This window comes from Musa acuminata, chromosome BXJ1-4 (assembly GCF_036884655.1).
Source record: "Musa acuminata AAA Group cultivar baxijiao chromosome BXJ1-4, Cavendish_Baxijiao_AAA, whole genome shotgun sequence".
Taxonomy (NCBI): Eukaryota; Viridiplantae; Streptophyta; class Magnoliopsida; order Zingiberales; family Musaceae; genus Musa; species Musa acuminata.
This window is the reverse complement of record NC_088330.1, coordinates 10,103,968-10,121,423: the sequence shown is the minus strand read 5'-3', so window position 1 is coordinate 10,121,423 and position 17,456 is coordinate 10,103,968. Positions and strand designations below refer to the sequence as shown.

The following is a 17,456-nucleotide window of genomic DNA, read 5'->3' as shown; positions in this document are numbered from 1 at the left end:
AAGAGTATGTGTGTGTGTGTGTGTGTTCTTAAATAAGAATGGTGTTTAGTGCAAGCTTTGATGGAGTTACATATTTGGTGCCTTGCAACAAAGTCCAACCTTTGCATTATTGGTTGTTATCCTACTGTGTACTTTGCAAGATGATCATAAATGGTTCCCAGATATGATTCCATAGTTCACTCAAAGAAATGAATGAGGGATGTGTTCTCCAGGAGCAGTTACTTTCATGAGCTGGTATGTGCTATGTGTCTCAAAGATGCCTGAAGCACTGAAGCAGAATGAGTGGTGCATAATGTATAGTACAAGATGAAACCCTTCTTTCCTGTACCACCCAATGGCACTCATCTCTCTTCACCATCTTTTGACTTGATGGAAGGCCAGAAGTATGGGAGATGCAAGGATGAGATCTTTGAGGGACAAAAGAGAATATTATGCCTAGCCAATGATTTCTATTGTAGTTTAATTCTCTCTCTCTCTCTCTCTCTCTCTCTCTCTCTCTCTAGCAGATGGTTTTTCTATTAATTTCTTGGCCAGTGAGTGACAGATGTTCAGAGCCATGATATTAGATTCCAACTAAGAAGAGGTTTAGATCATGTCCTATTTGGAGGACAAACAGAAATATGCAGATATATATGGGATGCATAATACACTGATGCTTAAATTTGCATCCACAATAATGCCAAGATGATCTTTATGATCTATTTTACTGCCATCCTGTTTTATGATATTACTAGTATTCTAGACAACAGCAACACTGGTGTTCCCAATAATTGCTATCTTCCCAATTTTACTCACAGAGATATTTGGTATTGTTAAGGACTAAGTGATGTCTATGGAAAAATCTCTCCAGTCTTAGTGCACACACATCTTGTAGCTCCACTGTCTGCTAGAATTCCATGATTTATGTTAAACATCATAACAATAGGTAGAATATGACCTAGAACCAATAACTGACCTGGAGATAACTATTCATGTTCATGGAATCAAGACTATTGTTATCTGGTCTATTTAGTGGCAAAGAGAACTTTTGTTGAGGACCAGATGTAGAATCACTGTACTGTTGGTATCCACTGGCTGGGACTTTTTGTTCTAATCTATGTTGGCTAACCTCCATAAGTGTGCACTTCAACTTGAAGTTGACAGGTAATGGAGATTCAAGTCCCACATTTCTTGCTGCAAGAAGTTGACAGGTTAAGCAGAAACTTGTGTTATGTTTTGTTTAGCAAGATCATTTGTTGCTGAGTTCCAAATTCTCATAAGATTTCTATAGGAAATGTTGTGGAAGAAAAATATAAGGCAGTGATCAATCAAATGTATATGACAGTTCTACCCTGAGAACATATCAGCAGGGAAGGGAATGATTCAGCTAAAGAGAAGCTATGGACAAACTCATCAGAGGTCGTCACATGCATTAGTAGTGTCACAAGAAATTATTGGCAATCTGGAGAGTCACAAAGAAAGACAGGAAATGGTGGTGGCAGGCATTGTATGACTAGACACCAATTGTTGAATTCCCAAACACATATAAACTAAAAGATGGCTCCACTTTAGATATAGAACACACATATCTTCCCTGCCTTTTTCCAGGTCCATGCATCTTTAAGACCTATAGAGTAGTGGCTCCAATGATAGCACTAGAGAGTAGTAAAATAATATGTTTCATACTTGGTTGCTCATACCTTTCCCCCTGTCTTTTTTGCCATTTTGTGTTAGTGGAGAATCTGTTGCAGTCCAGTGCTGGTTCATTATAGTCCAAGAGAAATAATGAGTTTCCTGCATGCTAAGAGAGCAGAGCAACTTGGGAGGTGTAGTCTCCATCAAGAACAGGCCATGGTGGAAAATGCTCACCCCTCAAGGCTAAGAGATTTAGAGTATTCCTCAGAAAAATTATGTAAGTATATATATATATATATATAGCTTCAGAGTTAAAGCATTAGTACACATGTTTCTATCAAGAACTAATTGAAAGGATCATTCATTTTAACAAAGCTTGGATGGTCCTGGACAACAAAACTACATGACTAGTAGCTACTTGTCCCTATATAATCCTGCTGAACTTTTGTGACTACAAGACAATCCAGGATTGTTCCCAATGACCTGATGAATGAATCATGAAAGGCTGATATGGTATTTCTTCATCAATGTAAGAATTGAATATGATCATTGAATCAATAGTTCGGATACCAGAAGCTAAAAAACATTGCTTTTTACTGTGAAAGGACCATAAGCAATATGCAAAGATGGCTCAGTCAAAATTCTAATAGACCTAAAAGAATGGATGAATGCTAACGGAGATGGCATTGCCAAGGTTGATTCAATGTACCATTGACTAGAGAGCCAAACCTAAGATTTCATGAAGTCCACTACCAGCAATCATCCAATTCCTTCAGTCTGTCATTGACAACCCAGCTGTTCATTTTTCTTGGAATATGACTGAAAACAATCCCCCTCATCTTAAGGTTAAATGTAAATTGTTGCTATGTTGTGCAGAATACGTGAAACTGAAATATTTATAATAAGAAATACTTTTATGATTTTCTTTCTCCTACTACAATGAAAGGAAGAAACAAAAAGAAAATGCTAGTGCTATGAAACTTTTACTTGGAGGTGGAGATCATGGTAAGCTAAATTATGGTCACAGGCTTAATCCTTGAACTCAAAATATGTTCAATAAGAAAAGTCTGCCCTTCACTAGAGAAACTTTTTCCAGCACATGATGGAGCTGTTCAAACTTAGTTGTGATGATTAATAAAGACAACAAAAATACAGAAAATCACAAGAGAAGATTTTGCAATGGCGAAAAGACGGGAGAGGAAATTCACATCCTTTGCATGAACATATTTTTATTAAATTGCAAGGAAATAGGATGATTGAATTACATTCTGTGTTTTTTTATACAAATGTACCTTACTAGACAAAATTTTGAAATTACAATCACGTCACTCGAAAGCCCAGTAAGGTTGTTCCTAATCTATACAGAGTTCACATACCATGGAAGCTGCTCCAAAGAACCTGTAGTTCAATTAATTACTTTTGGTAATAACAAGAAGGGACCAAGTTGATAGACAATGAACACGAAAGAATACAAATCAGAATAAAAACCAAAGAACTTGGGATATTAAATTGAGATTAATAAGAACATAATCCTATACTTCCAATCACTTTTACCTAAAAGCAGCTTGTTGTTCTTCCAGTTTACCCCCAAAATCATCTCACAAGTGGAATGAGCAAGTACTCCGCATAAAACAGCTGAAGACAAAAAGTACACGTGTCATTGAACTGCAGAAACTCGATGGTGATGGTTTAGATCTAAAGCATCATGAGAAACACCTTTTCTAATGCAATTCATCTATTCCAAAATCTCTACCAATAAAAAATTCTAAATTCATGTCACATAACAGTTCCCATACATCTAATAGTTTACCTTCCAAATAAACATGTAAAAAGATGTTATTGCAGCTTTATTCATGAGGTCAAGAGTTCTAGCACGATTCCAGAGGATTGAAGCAAGGATGGCATGGCCCAAAATCTGCAAAGGACAGCATTCCTATTAACTAAAATAAAAATTTTCAAGCAGACCTTTACGTTCATTAGAACCCAGAAGTGACCAGTGTCTGCTGTTATCGTTACCGCATATCCCTTCTTTATCTTGGGGATGTGCATGTGTGAAGCAAAAGAAAATTGAATTACCATTTGCAAGATGCAATCAAAAGAACAATAACAGTCCTGCCCATATGCTAGCATTTGCAGTCAGAATGTCAGCAACGTTCAGAAACAATATCATAAAAGATTGCAAATTCCATTTTTTTCCTTAAAAGGAATAATAGTTAGCTCTTTTTTATTGATGATTGCAGGAAGAATAATGCAAGAGATTGTCCATTTAAATAGCTATCTTGGAGGATAATCTGATTATTTCAATTTAAATATAACTTGTTTGATAGAATTGGGATTAACCAGTTGTATCGTCTTTTTTTTAATACCTGAAACTTAATTTGAACAAAATTGAAGCTAAACCAATTATGAAGAATAAAAGTTGGTCACATACAGTTATAAACTTGCTCCATAGGCAGGAAGAAGTGGCTCCAATGGCCACGGCAACACTGTATGCCATCTCAAGGAGATAGACACAAATCCAAAACACCTGCTCAAAAACAATGTCATCAGGATAATGAACAAGATAATCTAAAATTAAAGGACCGATCAGTATTCTTTCGTAGGATACCCGTCTTTGACCCAGACGAACACTGAAAGACCGAATGCCAAATATACGATCACCTTCAATATCAGGTATATCCTGCATAAGATCAGTAGTACACTCAAGAAATGGACTGTTCTAAGTTCTAACAGTATTTGAAGGTAATTACATTAGACGTTCCATCTAGGTTTGCCAATGAAAATCAATGATCAACAATAATCAAGAGCATATATATTTTTGTAACATTTATCTGTTATAGCATGTTGCACGGAGAGCATGCGGTAATCCTGGGAAACAGATGGTCCACCAGCTCCTTATCCTCTGACTTTTTTAAATAGCCTTTACATTAAATATACAATAGTTGACAGCAAGCAGAAACAATTTTTTCATATTCAGTTTCAGAGGTTAACCCAAGTGGTCTCCTATATGATATCAGAATAACAAATTCTTTTTACTGTGTATTAGTCATGCCTTATGGTACAATATATTGCTTCACTTAAATTTGACATTAGTCCATGGCATATTGCTGTGGTTGTTGATGAGAAGCTGAAAATTTTGACTTCGGCAAAGATATTCTCAGTAAGATGCCACAAGCAGCTCAAGCTGCATTTTGTTGGAGTTATATCATACTTGGTAAAACTTGTTCAACTCATCTTCATCTAAAAAACCTAAAATTTATAATTGATATTGTGTGCCTCCATTTCTTTCAATAATTTTAGTGTACTAGGATGCCACTGCTCAGGCAACCATTATAAACATCTCAACTTTACTAGTAAAGTTGATATATGCACGATCACAATCTGGAGCATTTATCTAAAGATACCATAAAAAATGTATTAGAGGTTACCAAAAGAAGTTCCATATTTTCACATTTATCTGAATTACCATGAAAAGTACATGTTTAAATGCCTTCCGAAGGTACATTCAGATCTAAATGCACATATGATTTTCTGATTCAGTAAGAGAAGAGAGCATGGGTGTATGTAGCAGGAGAGAGCTTCCTCAGATGTAAATGCACATATGATCTTTTATAGTGTAACTTACAAATGAAACTATTACCAAAATACTGGCACTCGTCCAAATTCAAAAAACTTCAGCCACTCAAACTTGTAATTACCTTGAACAGTGCAATAACAACAGAGAAGAAGCTCATGAATGCAGTTGCAAATATCAGCGGCCTGGAAAGATTGGCTGATCTTCCGAAAACAAACGTCTGGAACATTTATCAAGATCCAGTATACATCAACAAGATGAAATAAGTGCTGAACCTTTTGACAGTGAAAAGACATAACACCACTAAGAAGTAAAGGATCAACATGTATAAACATGCCCAGATTATATGCATGATAGTTTATGCAAAAAATGCCAAAAGAAGCTATTGATGCCTACCTGCATGTGAAGGAAAAATGCCAGTTGAACAACCACAGCACGCACTGCCAGAATGCAGAGTGCTGCAATAACAGCAAATCTCTTCCATCTTAAAAAAGGCAGCTGTAACAATCAGAATCAAGACCATCAAGGAAAAAAAATAACTATATCATTAGCAAACACCATGTATCTGTCTTGCACATTCAAACTTTAAGAAGTAATGCCATAATGTTTCTTAACCAGCAAGAATCAATCCCATTAGAAACATTGTGCATTCGGAGTTTGCCCTCAATCATTCATTGTGCTTGTGAATCTATTTGTGCAAAAGAGTATACAATCATGCATTAAGCATAAATTAGTTGCATAATTACAAAAACATGAAGTATGAGAAACATAATAATGAGAAGAGCTATCATACATAATACAAAACCTTCTTTAAAAAAAGCAGTAAGCTCCACCTGATCCCTGGCATAAAATAAAGCATGCCAAAAGTGAGAAATAAAAATAAAGATTTAGCCACAAAATGCAACCTTTCTATAGAGTCAAACCAGAACCAAAAGTTATATTTTAGAATCCAAGTACTGATACATACAACTTTTGGTAAAAGACTCTTAGGTTCAAGTTGGAAAACTGACCAAACTGATGGGTCGAGGTTCACTTCATGTGAGGCTAATTCACCTGACTAGTAGTTGCCCTTATCACATAATGGTAAAAAATTGTCTGGCAACTCACTAAAGACTATTTTATATGGTCAAAATGATAAGAGCATTTTTTCAACTGAATTTGTCTAAGAGGGTGCCCAGTTGTTCGGATGACCACGCATTTGTTTGTCCAATGTCAAATTACCTTGTGAAGACTATCACTGAGAACTCCTGAACTTCAAATAATCTTTGAAAGTCAACTTCCCTATGTAGATCATTCAAATGACAAAAACTGCAAATCCTATTGTTCATATTCACATTTTTGGCCTCTGAAGAACCCAGAGGTCCACTATGTTTCCCAATCTCATTCTCAGTCTTCATTCCTCTGAAGCCACTTTTCCTCTGACTTCCACTGAGATTATTGGAGACAACACTCCTCATGCCCTCGTTGCCCATTTTATGTTTCCATTTACTCAACCTTATCAAGTTTCACATGCTTGATAGAATCCTTTTGCTTTAGCACCCTCCTGATTTATTTAGTCAGGAGTAACATTTGCACATGTTGATGTGTCAGTCTGTGCCAGCATGCATCTACTATGCCAATACCAACACAAATCACATTCCATTGGCAGTTCCACGCACATATGCTAACATGATAGCTATTACAGGGCATGAACAGCACGTCGAGTCACAGTCAGAGCCACATAATGGAAATTGACTATCTAGTCAGTCCACCATAGAATGTAGATATACACAACAAAGTTTGGACAACAGACTTCCGAAAAGAAAAGGAAGCAAAGACAGTGATCTGTCCCATACTTCATTCATAAGTGTCATTTCTCAAATAGCCAAATTTATTACATATGCAAAATAATAATAATAATAATATAATAATGAATAAACAATCTATTCAGTTCCAAAAGGATTTGCCTCTTGTAAGGACACAGTGACATTTTATCACACAGTGTAGGATGAGAAAGAAGGATTTATTAACTACATACACTGATATGAAACGAAGAGGTTAAACGTGACCTAGGGAGCCTATGATCTACTACAAATTGTTTCGGGCCATATTTTTACAGGCATGAATAACTGACAAGTTGCAAGAAGTCTTTTCTTTCTATAATAGGCATGTAAAGAAGCTACATGATTTCAAAAAATTCTATTTCCTAAGATTGCAGGGGAAATCAAAAAGATAAAATTCTAATGTCAGACATAATAGAGTCCAAAGGTAAGACTGACAGTAACGGTTCACTATCTACCAGAATGACTAGAAAATAGAAATAACTTAAAAACTTATTTGCAGAGCTCAGACATGTAATTATTATGATCAATCATTAGATCCCTGATGCAAAAGAACTTAGCATATTATTCTCAAAGAAGATGCAATACAATATGCGATCTATTTTAAAGTGTCAGTCACAGTTCTTTCGATCTTAAATTAGAGACCATACTCGTTAGGTGTCATATTTTTCTCTAGTAAATCCTTAGATAGATTATTAAGTAGGATCAGTTTATTCAAATATATGATCATGCAACCATTCATTCAAGTTGTACAATAGTTAGGTCAAACTAGTTGGTATAATTGAGGCTGATTTACATAAGAATTGGTTCTGACTCTTTAATTTGTGTCCTACTTTAAGATGGCCTTGAATACTTGTTTTTGTCATAGGCCAATAAGAGTCTTGTAATCACTAGGACCAATCTAAGGCAGCCTAATTTTTCAGTTTACTTCTTCCACTGGAAAATCAAAACATCTAGAGATCCTTGTGATTATTTTCCTATCAAGAAAGGTTTTTGGACACAACTTAGATTGGCCTCAATCAAGGATTAGAGAAGCTAGCTTCTAGCATTTATTTCTGTTTTCAAATATACTATGAAGTCTTTATTTGGCTAAAAACAATAAATCTGTTCAGACTTGCTTAACTATTACAAATTTTACTGCAACCCCATATATGATGTTACCTCATTCCCATTGCTTATCAGAAGCAACACTAAGCTATAAATTTCTAGTAATTGAAGATCATGGCAAGAAATTCATCAAGCATCCCCATAGTTCCAGTTCTGAAAAGGCAAGTTCATAAAAGAAAACAAACTTACGTTGATTGAATATGCAGTTCCAAGGATAAAGCTGACAAAGAGAGCCCAAAACAATGGCAAGGAACCAACAATCCACGCAACGCCAAAGCTCTGAAACAAGATAGTGAAAATTAGCAACTTTTTTTGGTGCTTGAAGATTATATAGATACATTTTCCATTGTGTCTTTTAAAAACAACTCCACAAATAAGATACCAACTTCTTCTTGGACATTATATCGGATGCACTTTGGTGTCCATAACAAGTTCTGAGAGTAGTGTCAATTTTGATCTTACTCAATTGTCAGCCAATATTTTATCAGGAAAGATCTAAGTAAAAGCTATCAACATATTTCTATCTAATATAAATAAAAGAAGCATCTCTTTCGTTGATTGAGTTGAAAGATATATTGGAATGTGATATCTAAAAGCTGAACATAAATAGTCATTAGAAAACACTTGATGACTTCATCACCATGGCTTCATACTTATAAAAAAATTATCACTAAATTTGTTTAAATCTAGACGAAGAAATTCAAATATATTACAAAAAAAAATCTAAAGGTTTCAATGAGATCAATGTATCTGGCTGTTAAAATCACTTCCCATGACTTATATCCTTCAGGTTTAAATTAAAAAGAGAAAGAAGGTGGTTCTCTAAAGTCTAAACCATATGAAGTACTGAAGGATCTACCATGGCAGCAAAAGTCCAAATAATTGCAACTCCAGTCCTCAAGGAATATTCCCCAGATGCTAGAGGGAGATTTGGCTTATTAACCTGAAAAAAAGCATAACAAATAAAATTTTCAATTCATCTGAGTTATATTTTAATGGAAAATCAGCATAACATGGTGTTTCATTGTCCTCCGGGGACAAAGGATAAAGTTCAAGAGAATGAGGGTTACCTTGTCTATTTCTATGTCAAAGACTTGATTTAGTCCAACAATGTAAATATTCATAAAAAGTGCAGCAACGACTGCCTGCATGTAAGAGATGAAGAGTGAGACAGCAAACTTATATGGTACAATGAGAGCACATACTAAATAATGAACTAACAAGTTGTTCACACTATTACCTGCAATAATCCAGTCAGAAACACAGGAGAAATATCGGATGAGCTCTCAACACACAACAAAGATACTGAGATTATACTCATTATCTGTTAAGGCATAAATGCTCGTCAACTACCATCATATAGAAACAGAACAAGTTGTGAATTGACAAGATTAAAAACAAGATAATTGCAAGGATGCATACAAAACTCAGCCGGTAGATCACCTCAAAGAATGTGACTTAACTGTTCCTATGACTGTGTGGGGCCGTGAAAATCTGTAGAAAGCATCTACCGAAGCCAATGCTGATTTCCAACTATTTGTAGGATTATAAGCTTCAGGCTGGGATCCAAACGGGTGCCCTGATGTGGCATTAACATGACATGGATAACTAGTTCCAGGCACAAACTTTCTGTCACTGTGTCTAAGATGATGGTCACTGGGATCCCATTTAACTCCTCCAACATTACATCTAACCGTGATGTTGCGTGTTTTTTGGATAAAGTGCTGGCTTGGGACACAACAACCTGTCAAGAGAAATTGTGTGTGTCAGACATAATAAGAACAAAATCAATCATTGATCAAGCAGGATGTCTGATCTATTATTATTATAACATGCTTCCCTAAAAGGAACCAAAAGGCAGACCTCAGCAAAAGATGTACACTTATAACCTATTTTGTTAATGTTCTTTCAGGCGTTAAACACCAGAAGACAGCAGCTCAGTCAGGCTGCTGATTGTGATGAAACTTATAGCTGAGGCAATGCACACTTAAGTGGGACAGGAAGCGAAGAGCTAGCCTTGCCTTGGTACAATGGTATGATTGCTCCTTTATGACCTAAAGGACGAGTTCACAAAAACAACCTCTCTAAATATAGAGGTAAGCCTTGCATGCATTGAAAGATGCATTAGCAGGAGCTTCGTGCACTGCATACATCCTTTAATTTCAAAAGTATGTATTAACAAGATCATCCATTTAAATTTTCTATGATATTTTGAATTCCTTAAATGGGCAAAGAAATTAAGAAAGTACCCTTATTTGCATAAACTTGGCAATCAGAGTTTGAAACACAAGAGCAAATTTAACCATCCTGAACTGTCAATATATTATGACTAGGGAACCACACAGGTTGAGTATGAAACACTGATACTCCAGTCCTATGAACAAGCTAATGGTTTAAAATGAAATAACACGATGACAGAGCCTGAAAACCATCCCGGATATCACTGACAAACTCGAGTTATTTGCAAATTATAGTTATCCCCTTTTGTATTGCCACTGACTGACTATCTACAATTAAAACAAAAAACAAGACCATCTCTGCCAGCAAGACTTGCACGATCAAACCCCTGTCACTAGAAGTTACTACTTAGGCAACTCGTCTTGTGGAACTATGCCTTGATCGAATTCATTCATCTGTCTCCCAAGCTGCTTTACTTTGACTATATAACCAGCATCTACTCATTGTGTGATAGTGTGTGTGAAACTGATATGAGCTGACACATTCATATTCAACAAACTAAGTCCCAGTACACAAAGCTAACTGAACGAATAAAAAGATCAAGTGTAGTTAGTTTCCCATGCATAAACATACTTTGAGATGCATGCCTCTTCTCAGAAACCAGGTACACCTCAGATTCTCTGTTCTAAGAGGAAACTTTTTATTCATAGATTATAAGTGTGCATTGTCTGAAACTTATAGCCAGCTCAGAAACTTATAGCAGCTCTGTCACGGACTTAGCTGGTTTTGCCTAAATCGTACGGCACCATTGCGTGTCTGTCCGCAAAGGTCAACCTCCCCGAAACCTCTCATGGTCCCTTAGGACCCACAAAAGAGAAAACGGGTGAGAGAAAATACCTCACTCGGGATCCACAAGCAAACATTCCAGGAAACACTTCATAGACAATGCAAATTACAAGCAGACTTTACAAGCTCTGAACAGTTGCACAACAAAGGGTCAAAATGGTCCATTACAGACCGAAAATCTCTCACAAGTGTCCACATGACACAACCTTTATTTACAAGCCTAAAGCGGCCACCAACCCAACTAAAATGGGACTGTTAAGCCTTCGATTGTCCCTCTACATGCTATACAAAACATGAACATACCAAAAGACACAGACATACATAAGCATTACATCAAACATTCTGTTTCGAAATTTGTCCGTGACATTCTCCCCAACTTATTCCTTCGACGTTCTCGTCGAAGCCTTTGCCAACACTGAAACTCCTTGCCTTTGCTGAGTCTTCAATCTTCTGCTCCAGCTGCAATGTGCCTCCTGGCTCCCAGCTGCTCTCCACTGCTGTTTTTGAGTAGTCGAACATTTGATCCGCCATGCTGCTTCAACTCACCAATGACTCTGACTCTGGTGTGGGGTTGGCTGAGTTGTATTGATCCTTGTTGATTCCTGCGGATCCTCCATAGTGATTGCAAAAGGCGCTCGGGCGCTCGCCTAGGCGCTCGGGCGAGGCGAGGCGAGGCTCGAGCGCCTCGCTAATGTCCCAGGCGGCGCGCTTCAAACAGGCGCCGCCTGGGCGCTCGCCCGAGCCTAGGCGCTGGGCGCTTCGGGCGAGCGCCTGGGTAAACTAAGGCGACCGAACCAGAATTTTAGGTCTGGTTCGGTCCTGGTTCGGTTGTTAGTTGGTTCAATCGAACCAACTAAACCGATATAACCCCAACCCTAACCCTAACTCAACACTAACCCGCTGCCGCTCTCGATCGCGATCTCGTCGCTCGCTGCCGTTGCTCCCGCTGACGCTGCTCGCGCCTCCTGCGAGCCCTCCCGCGAGCCCTCTCGCTGCTCGCGTCTCCTGCGAGCCCTCCCGCGAGCCTTCCCGCTGCTCGCGCCTCCCTCGAGCCCTCCCGCGAGCCTTCCCTCTGCTCGCGACTCTTGCTGCTCGCGCCTCCCGCGAGCCCTCCCGCTACTCGTGCCTCCCGCTCCCTTTCCTTTTCCCCCCCGCCGCTCGCCGTTGCCGACGCTGCTTCCTTTCTCCGTCAAGCTCAGACTGCTCAGTATACTCTTAAATCTTAATATTAAGTTTATTTGAATTTTGAAATGATTAATTTTCATTAATAGATTAATAATATATTATTTTGATTTTAATGTTATTAATTTTGTGATTTTGTATCTTAGATTTTTTTAATTTAATAGCATATTTTTATTTAAAATTTTAAATAATTATATTTATTAATTATATTATATATTTTTATATTTTAGCGCCTCGCTTCGCTCGGGCGAGCGCCTAGGGCGTTTTTGGACCTTGGCGCCTAACGCTTTTTAAATCACTGATCCTCCATATGAAGGAAAAGACCATCCTTACTACGCCAGTCTCTCAAATGCCTCATGCTGCTTGAACTGGGTGGATGCTTGTTGGAGCTTTAACGAGCATCGTCTCGCAGACTTCTGAAGTTTTGGGTCCTTCCTCCACAAAATTTGCTCATTGACTCTTCTTTCACTTAGTTGTTGCTTCCAAGTAGGTTCGCATCACTTCCGCTTTCGATTGGCATTTCGTTGGGAAATGAAGCGAACAATCTACTCTCAGTAACACTGATCACCGTTGGTAAGGATTTGACAACTATTGTCTTCCATTATCTTCGAAGGGTCTTTGAACATGTGCAGAGCTCCTCTGCTGGGTAGATAAGAGAATTGGGGTACTCGGTTTCGCTCATTCTCTTAAGAGTTGAGAAGGCAAAGGTTACTTAACTTCGCCCGCCTCCTCGAGGTTGTAATCCATGCATCGAGCTGGTTACTGGTCTTCGCCTGCTCTTTGCTCACACTTCTGAAGCACTTGAAGTGTTTGCACTTCTTGTGTTGAGTAAGTTACTGTGATTCACCTTCTCAATGCCATCGAACTTTTGGAATGCAGGAAGTTTTCACCCCAACCTAGAGTAATTCTCTCATAGGTTTGGTCGCCTCTGGGATTGTACCGTCTTCTCCATCAACCCTGCCGCCTACTCCACTGAGTAGCAAAGGTACAGCACCGCGTACTGCCTGCTTCGTTCCTTGGTCATGCACTCTTGCTTGACCCGAAGTCCTTCACTTTCGGCTATCTTGATAAGAAGCTCGTTGACACCGGTCTTACGAAGTTCCTTGGCCTCTGCCCTTCAGCCTTGTCTCGGTACTTGGAGTTTGCCTCTGCATGCTCCACCTCCTCGGCCCCTTTCACGACCAAGCGCTCTCCCTCCATGAGAGCAAGGGATCAATGACTTTCACGGAAGTCCCGCCTCTGCGGTACCATGACGCTGCCATGCCCATGGCACTACTATCCGTCGCCTCGCATCTGCATCCCTTTTTTGTCACAATCAGTAGATATGTCTCTGTGGCACTCCTCCGAGTCCACCTCCATTCTAACTGATGCTTGATTTTGGGAAGCTAAGTCCCTCTAGACTCGTCGTCGCTTCCTCGCCCCTTTCGACCCCCTGCTTCAACACCTCTGTGTTCTCCAAGCAGCTCCTTTTAGTCGATGAAAAGACAGGCTGCAACTCCCATGCATGGCCTCTGCCATCACGTTGTAGGGTTTGCACCGATTCTGTTCTCCTTAGCTTCCTTGGTAGCAACGTTCGCTTACTCGACCTTGTCCTCTAACTTATCGAGCTCCCTTAAGCGAATATGGGCTCTGGAGCAGTCCAACTCTCCAGCTACTTCGATCATACCTCTGCATGATCAAGTCCCTCCCATGGGACTTACTGGTACTTGCATTCGAACTTTTTCCATTGGTGGAACACAGCCCCCATATGCTGATGACCAAAGCTTTCGTCCGATGCAAAATTCGATGCACGCACGGAAGACCCGCCTCTGCGGTACCATGGCCTTCACTCCTTGAATCCATAGCCCTTCTTACCGTCGTGTTGTTCACCGAAGTGGAGCTTCCAGTAGCTCCCGATCATACCTCCGTATGATCTAGTCCCTCACGGGACTAGTTGTCGTGTGTCTCGCATTGCCACGAACTGTTCCACCACAATCCGCTGCAACATGTCGCCTCCTGGTGACATCTCTATTGCATTCTGATCCTTGTGGGATGAACTCAAATTGTGATCCCTCCATGTGTGGCCTCTGCCAATACATCGCAGGGTCTTTTCCACTTTCGATTTTGTTCGCTCCTTTGGCAATCGACCTTCATCCACCCACTCTTGGGTCACACCTAGATGAAGCACCGTTCTAGGACAATCCGTCGCCTAGTAGCTCCCGAAGTCCCCCGGTTTCGCTGCAATTAGTGCACCATTGTCTGGATCCTGGGCCTCTGCCCCTACCAGCACAATCTTCGTTGTGCACCGCTTCCTTCATGGCAACTTGAATGGCAACACTGTGGCATATTCTTCAAGAGTACCCGCCTCCGCGTCCTCTTGCCCCGTGCCAAGGCCTTCTGAACCCAACTTCGCCTCCGCAAGTTGAGTCGCCTTAATTCCTCCATCAAATGCTTCTCCAAGATTAGGTGCATGTGCCTAGAAGCTCCCTTCGTGTTTGGCACCATGCAAGATGAGTCCGCTCAGTCAGAATGAAGGATCCATGGAACAACATGATCCTGCTCTTGCCTCTGCAAGAGTTCATGTCCTTGACCTCTATCCAAGGAAAGCATTGTGCTTCCGCTCCATGTTCCATCTTCTATGCTGGCTCCCTTCATGCGGCTTGGGTACTTCACCAAGTTACACCCAAGTTGCTCCGCTCCTCGTTTTGCATTGAGTTGATGGTGGCCCTCGTGCCCACCATTCCACGGGTCAACCCTCCCTTGAGTCCGATCTCCATATCGACTCCAAGTGTGCCTTCATTTGTGTTGCTTTGGGTCGCTCCCCCACTTGATCTCGCAATGCATTCACCAATACATTCTCTCAAGCGAGATCATGCGACGACTCTTCGTCGCTTACTCGGTCCATTGAGCTTCGTGGAGTTATTGTTTGTTAAGGTACTCCTCCTCAACATGTGTGGTCCGTCCCACATGATTCTCCCTCTGAAGAGTCGGGACTTATCCCTCCTGGATAACTGTCCCGTTGGAGCAACATCTCTCTTCGTTTCGGAGACCACCATCCCCTTCGGACTACTCTGATATGCTGAACAAATTGTGCATTGTTCTGCCTCCTGCAAACGCACTTGCTAGATTGCGACTCCACATCAATACAGCCCCCGCTGCACCTCTCAAGGCCTAGCAACATGCTGAACTTGTTGCACACTTCAGCGTCCTACGGACGTATCCTTCACATGTATATGAGAAAGTTTCAATGCTCCATGGCGCCGAGTTTCGATCACCTTAGGATGGCCGCGAACATTCCATCGTCCGCATACAAGCCTATGCATGAGTATCGAATTCTTTGAGTTAGCAATTCCCCTCACCTCTGTGAGCTTTGCACAACTATTTCGATCATTGAGCAACTCATTCCACCTTGCATGGTCTCATCCTTTGCCAAGCGCCTCACTTGCCTTGAGCACCATCAAGTATAGTTGTCAACGTTGAGCCATAGCTCAAACTCACCCATCCCAACCTTTGAGCGCTCCGCATTCTTCCAAGCTTGCCTGTTCTCGTGGTGCCTCTTGCGCGAAGGGTTGGCCATTCCTCTGAATGTCAATCTCAGATGCTCGCTTCTCCGAGCGACTCCTTTTCCCTACATCTCCATGCCTGTTTTCTCTCAAACAATCGCGCGTATGCTAACTGCCCTCAACGCAGCCCCGCTAGATCCCCCATGTTTGCATGCTAAGTGTTTCTATGAGTGCTTGTCCTGCTCTGATACCATTTGTCACGGACTTAGCTGGTTTTGCCTAAGTTGTGCGGCACCCTTACGCGTTCGTCCGCAAAGGTCAGTCTCCTCGAAGCCTCCCATGGTCCCTTAGGACCCACAAAAGAAAAAATGGGTGAGAGAAAATACCTCACTCGAGATCCACAAGCAAACATTCCAGGAAACACTTCATAGACAATGCAAATTACAAGCAGACTTTACAAGCTCTGAACAGTTGCACAACAAAGGGTCAAAATGATCCATTACAGACCGAAAATCTCTCACAAGTGTCCATATGACACAACCTTTATTTACAAGCCTAAAGCGGCCACCAACCCAACTAAAATGGGACTATTAAGCCTTCGGTTGTCCCTCTACATGCTGTACAAAACATGAACATACCAAAAGACACGAACATACAGCATTACATCAAACATCCTGTTTCGAAGTTTGTCCGTGACAGCTCGGTACACCATACCGTACTGTACCGAGCCTAGGTCGAAACACCGGTACGGATGTGAAAGCTGGCTCTTAACCCCTTCAACATGTTTGATAAACAGGTTTTCATGTCAATGATCTATCACTCGTTTAAGTATTTTTGCCCTCCCAGCAACGTAAATCCTGTATCCTCTTGCTGATTAACTAACCTTACCTGATCCTGTTTCCAAACTCTCTTTCGTGAACTCCCAAGAGTCAGACTTCCTACAGCACAAACAAGTTCTCTGTAGCACGGGCATCCAACTGGACCACACAAAAGCACAGCATACCATGTAAATCGAGAGGTACTCTTTGCAGTCATGCTAGGGTTAGATGTAACATATAAGTTACCACCATTTGTCAACCTTTAGTAAAGGGACACCGAAGTGATTCCGTAGTAACGGGACCATTGGGAGCCATTCAACAGATTCGTGAATCTAAGGTAGAGAAGCATCATTCCGACTTCATCTCTGGTCAAGTGCTAATGCTCTACCAAAGAAGAACGCGAAAACAAAAGAAAAAATAGTTCTTTTTAGAGACAATAACGCACTCATAAAGAATCAAGCCGAAAACGCGCTCCACAGACATTCCCTCAAAAAAGAAGAAAAAACACAACGAGAGTGATTACAGATGCTAGACGCCTCATTCCTTCGTTTACCGTTCCCCACAAGACTTTCTCGTCGTAAAACTCATTCTTTGAGAGAAACATCGAGATTTCCACCAAGATCGACGGGTCACAAAGGCATACCTGGGCGAGGAGCCGGCAAGGAGAGGCGAGGAGGGGAGGAGAAAGGCCGGAGAAGAAGCGAATCCATCGCCGTCGCCGTCGCCGTCGCCGTCCACTCCCCGGCCAACCTAGGTAGAGCTCTTGCTTGGATCTACGGAGAACCACCGCCTCTTTCTAGGCGCCAACACGAGATATTTTCTTCCGTCGATTCTG

At 40.7% G+C, this 17,456-nt stretch overlaps 1 protein-coding gene across 2 annotated transcripts; it reads right to left on the bottom strand.

Annotated features, from left to right (window-relative positions):
* Window positions 1-2,807: 2,807 nt before the first annotated feature.
* On the bottom strand, window positions 2,808-17,450 carry LOC135647438 (probable homogentisate phytyltransferase 1, chloroplastic). 2 transcript variants are annotated; one of them, XM_065165704.1, is made up of 13 exons: window positions 17,265-17,450; window positions 9,579-9,859; window positions 9,356-9,439; window positions 9,186-9,260; window positions 8,975-9,058; window positions 8,305-8,394; window positions 5,585-5,686; window positions 5,313-5,408; window positions 4,223-4,294; window positions 4,046-4,141; window positions 3,425-3,529; window positions 3,169-3,249; window positions 2,808-3,030 (listed from the first exon to the last, which is right to left on the bottom strand). In XM_065165704.1, the coding sequence occupies exons 1-12, from the start codon at window positions 17,329-17,331 to the stop codon at window positions 3,208-3,210; spliced, it is 1,194 nt and encodes a 397-aa protein (XP_065021776.1). In that variant the 5' UTR covers window positions 17,332-17,450; the 3' UTR covers window positions 2,808-3,030; window positions 3,169-3,207. The 2 variants fall into 2 exon arrangements, with proteins under 2 accessions (XP_065021776.1, XP_065021775.1); XM_065165703.1 differs by having other exon boundaries at window positions 2,808-3,012.
* Window positions 17,451-17,456: the final 6 nt, after the last annotated feature.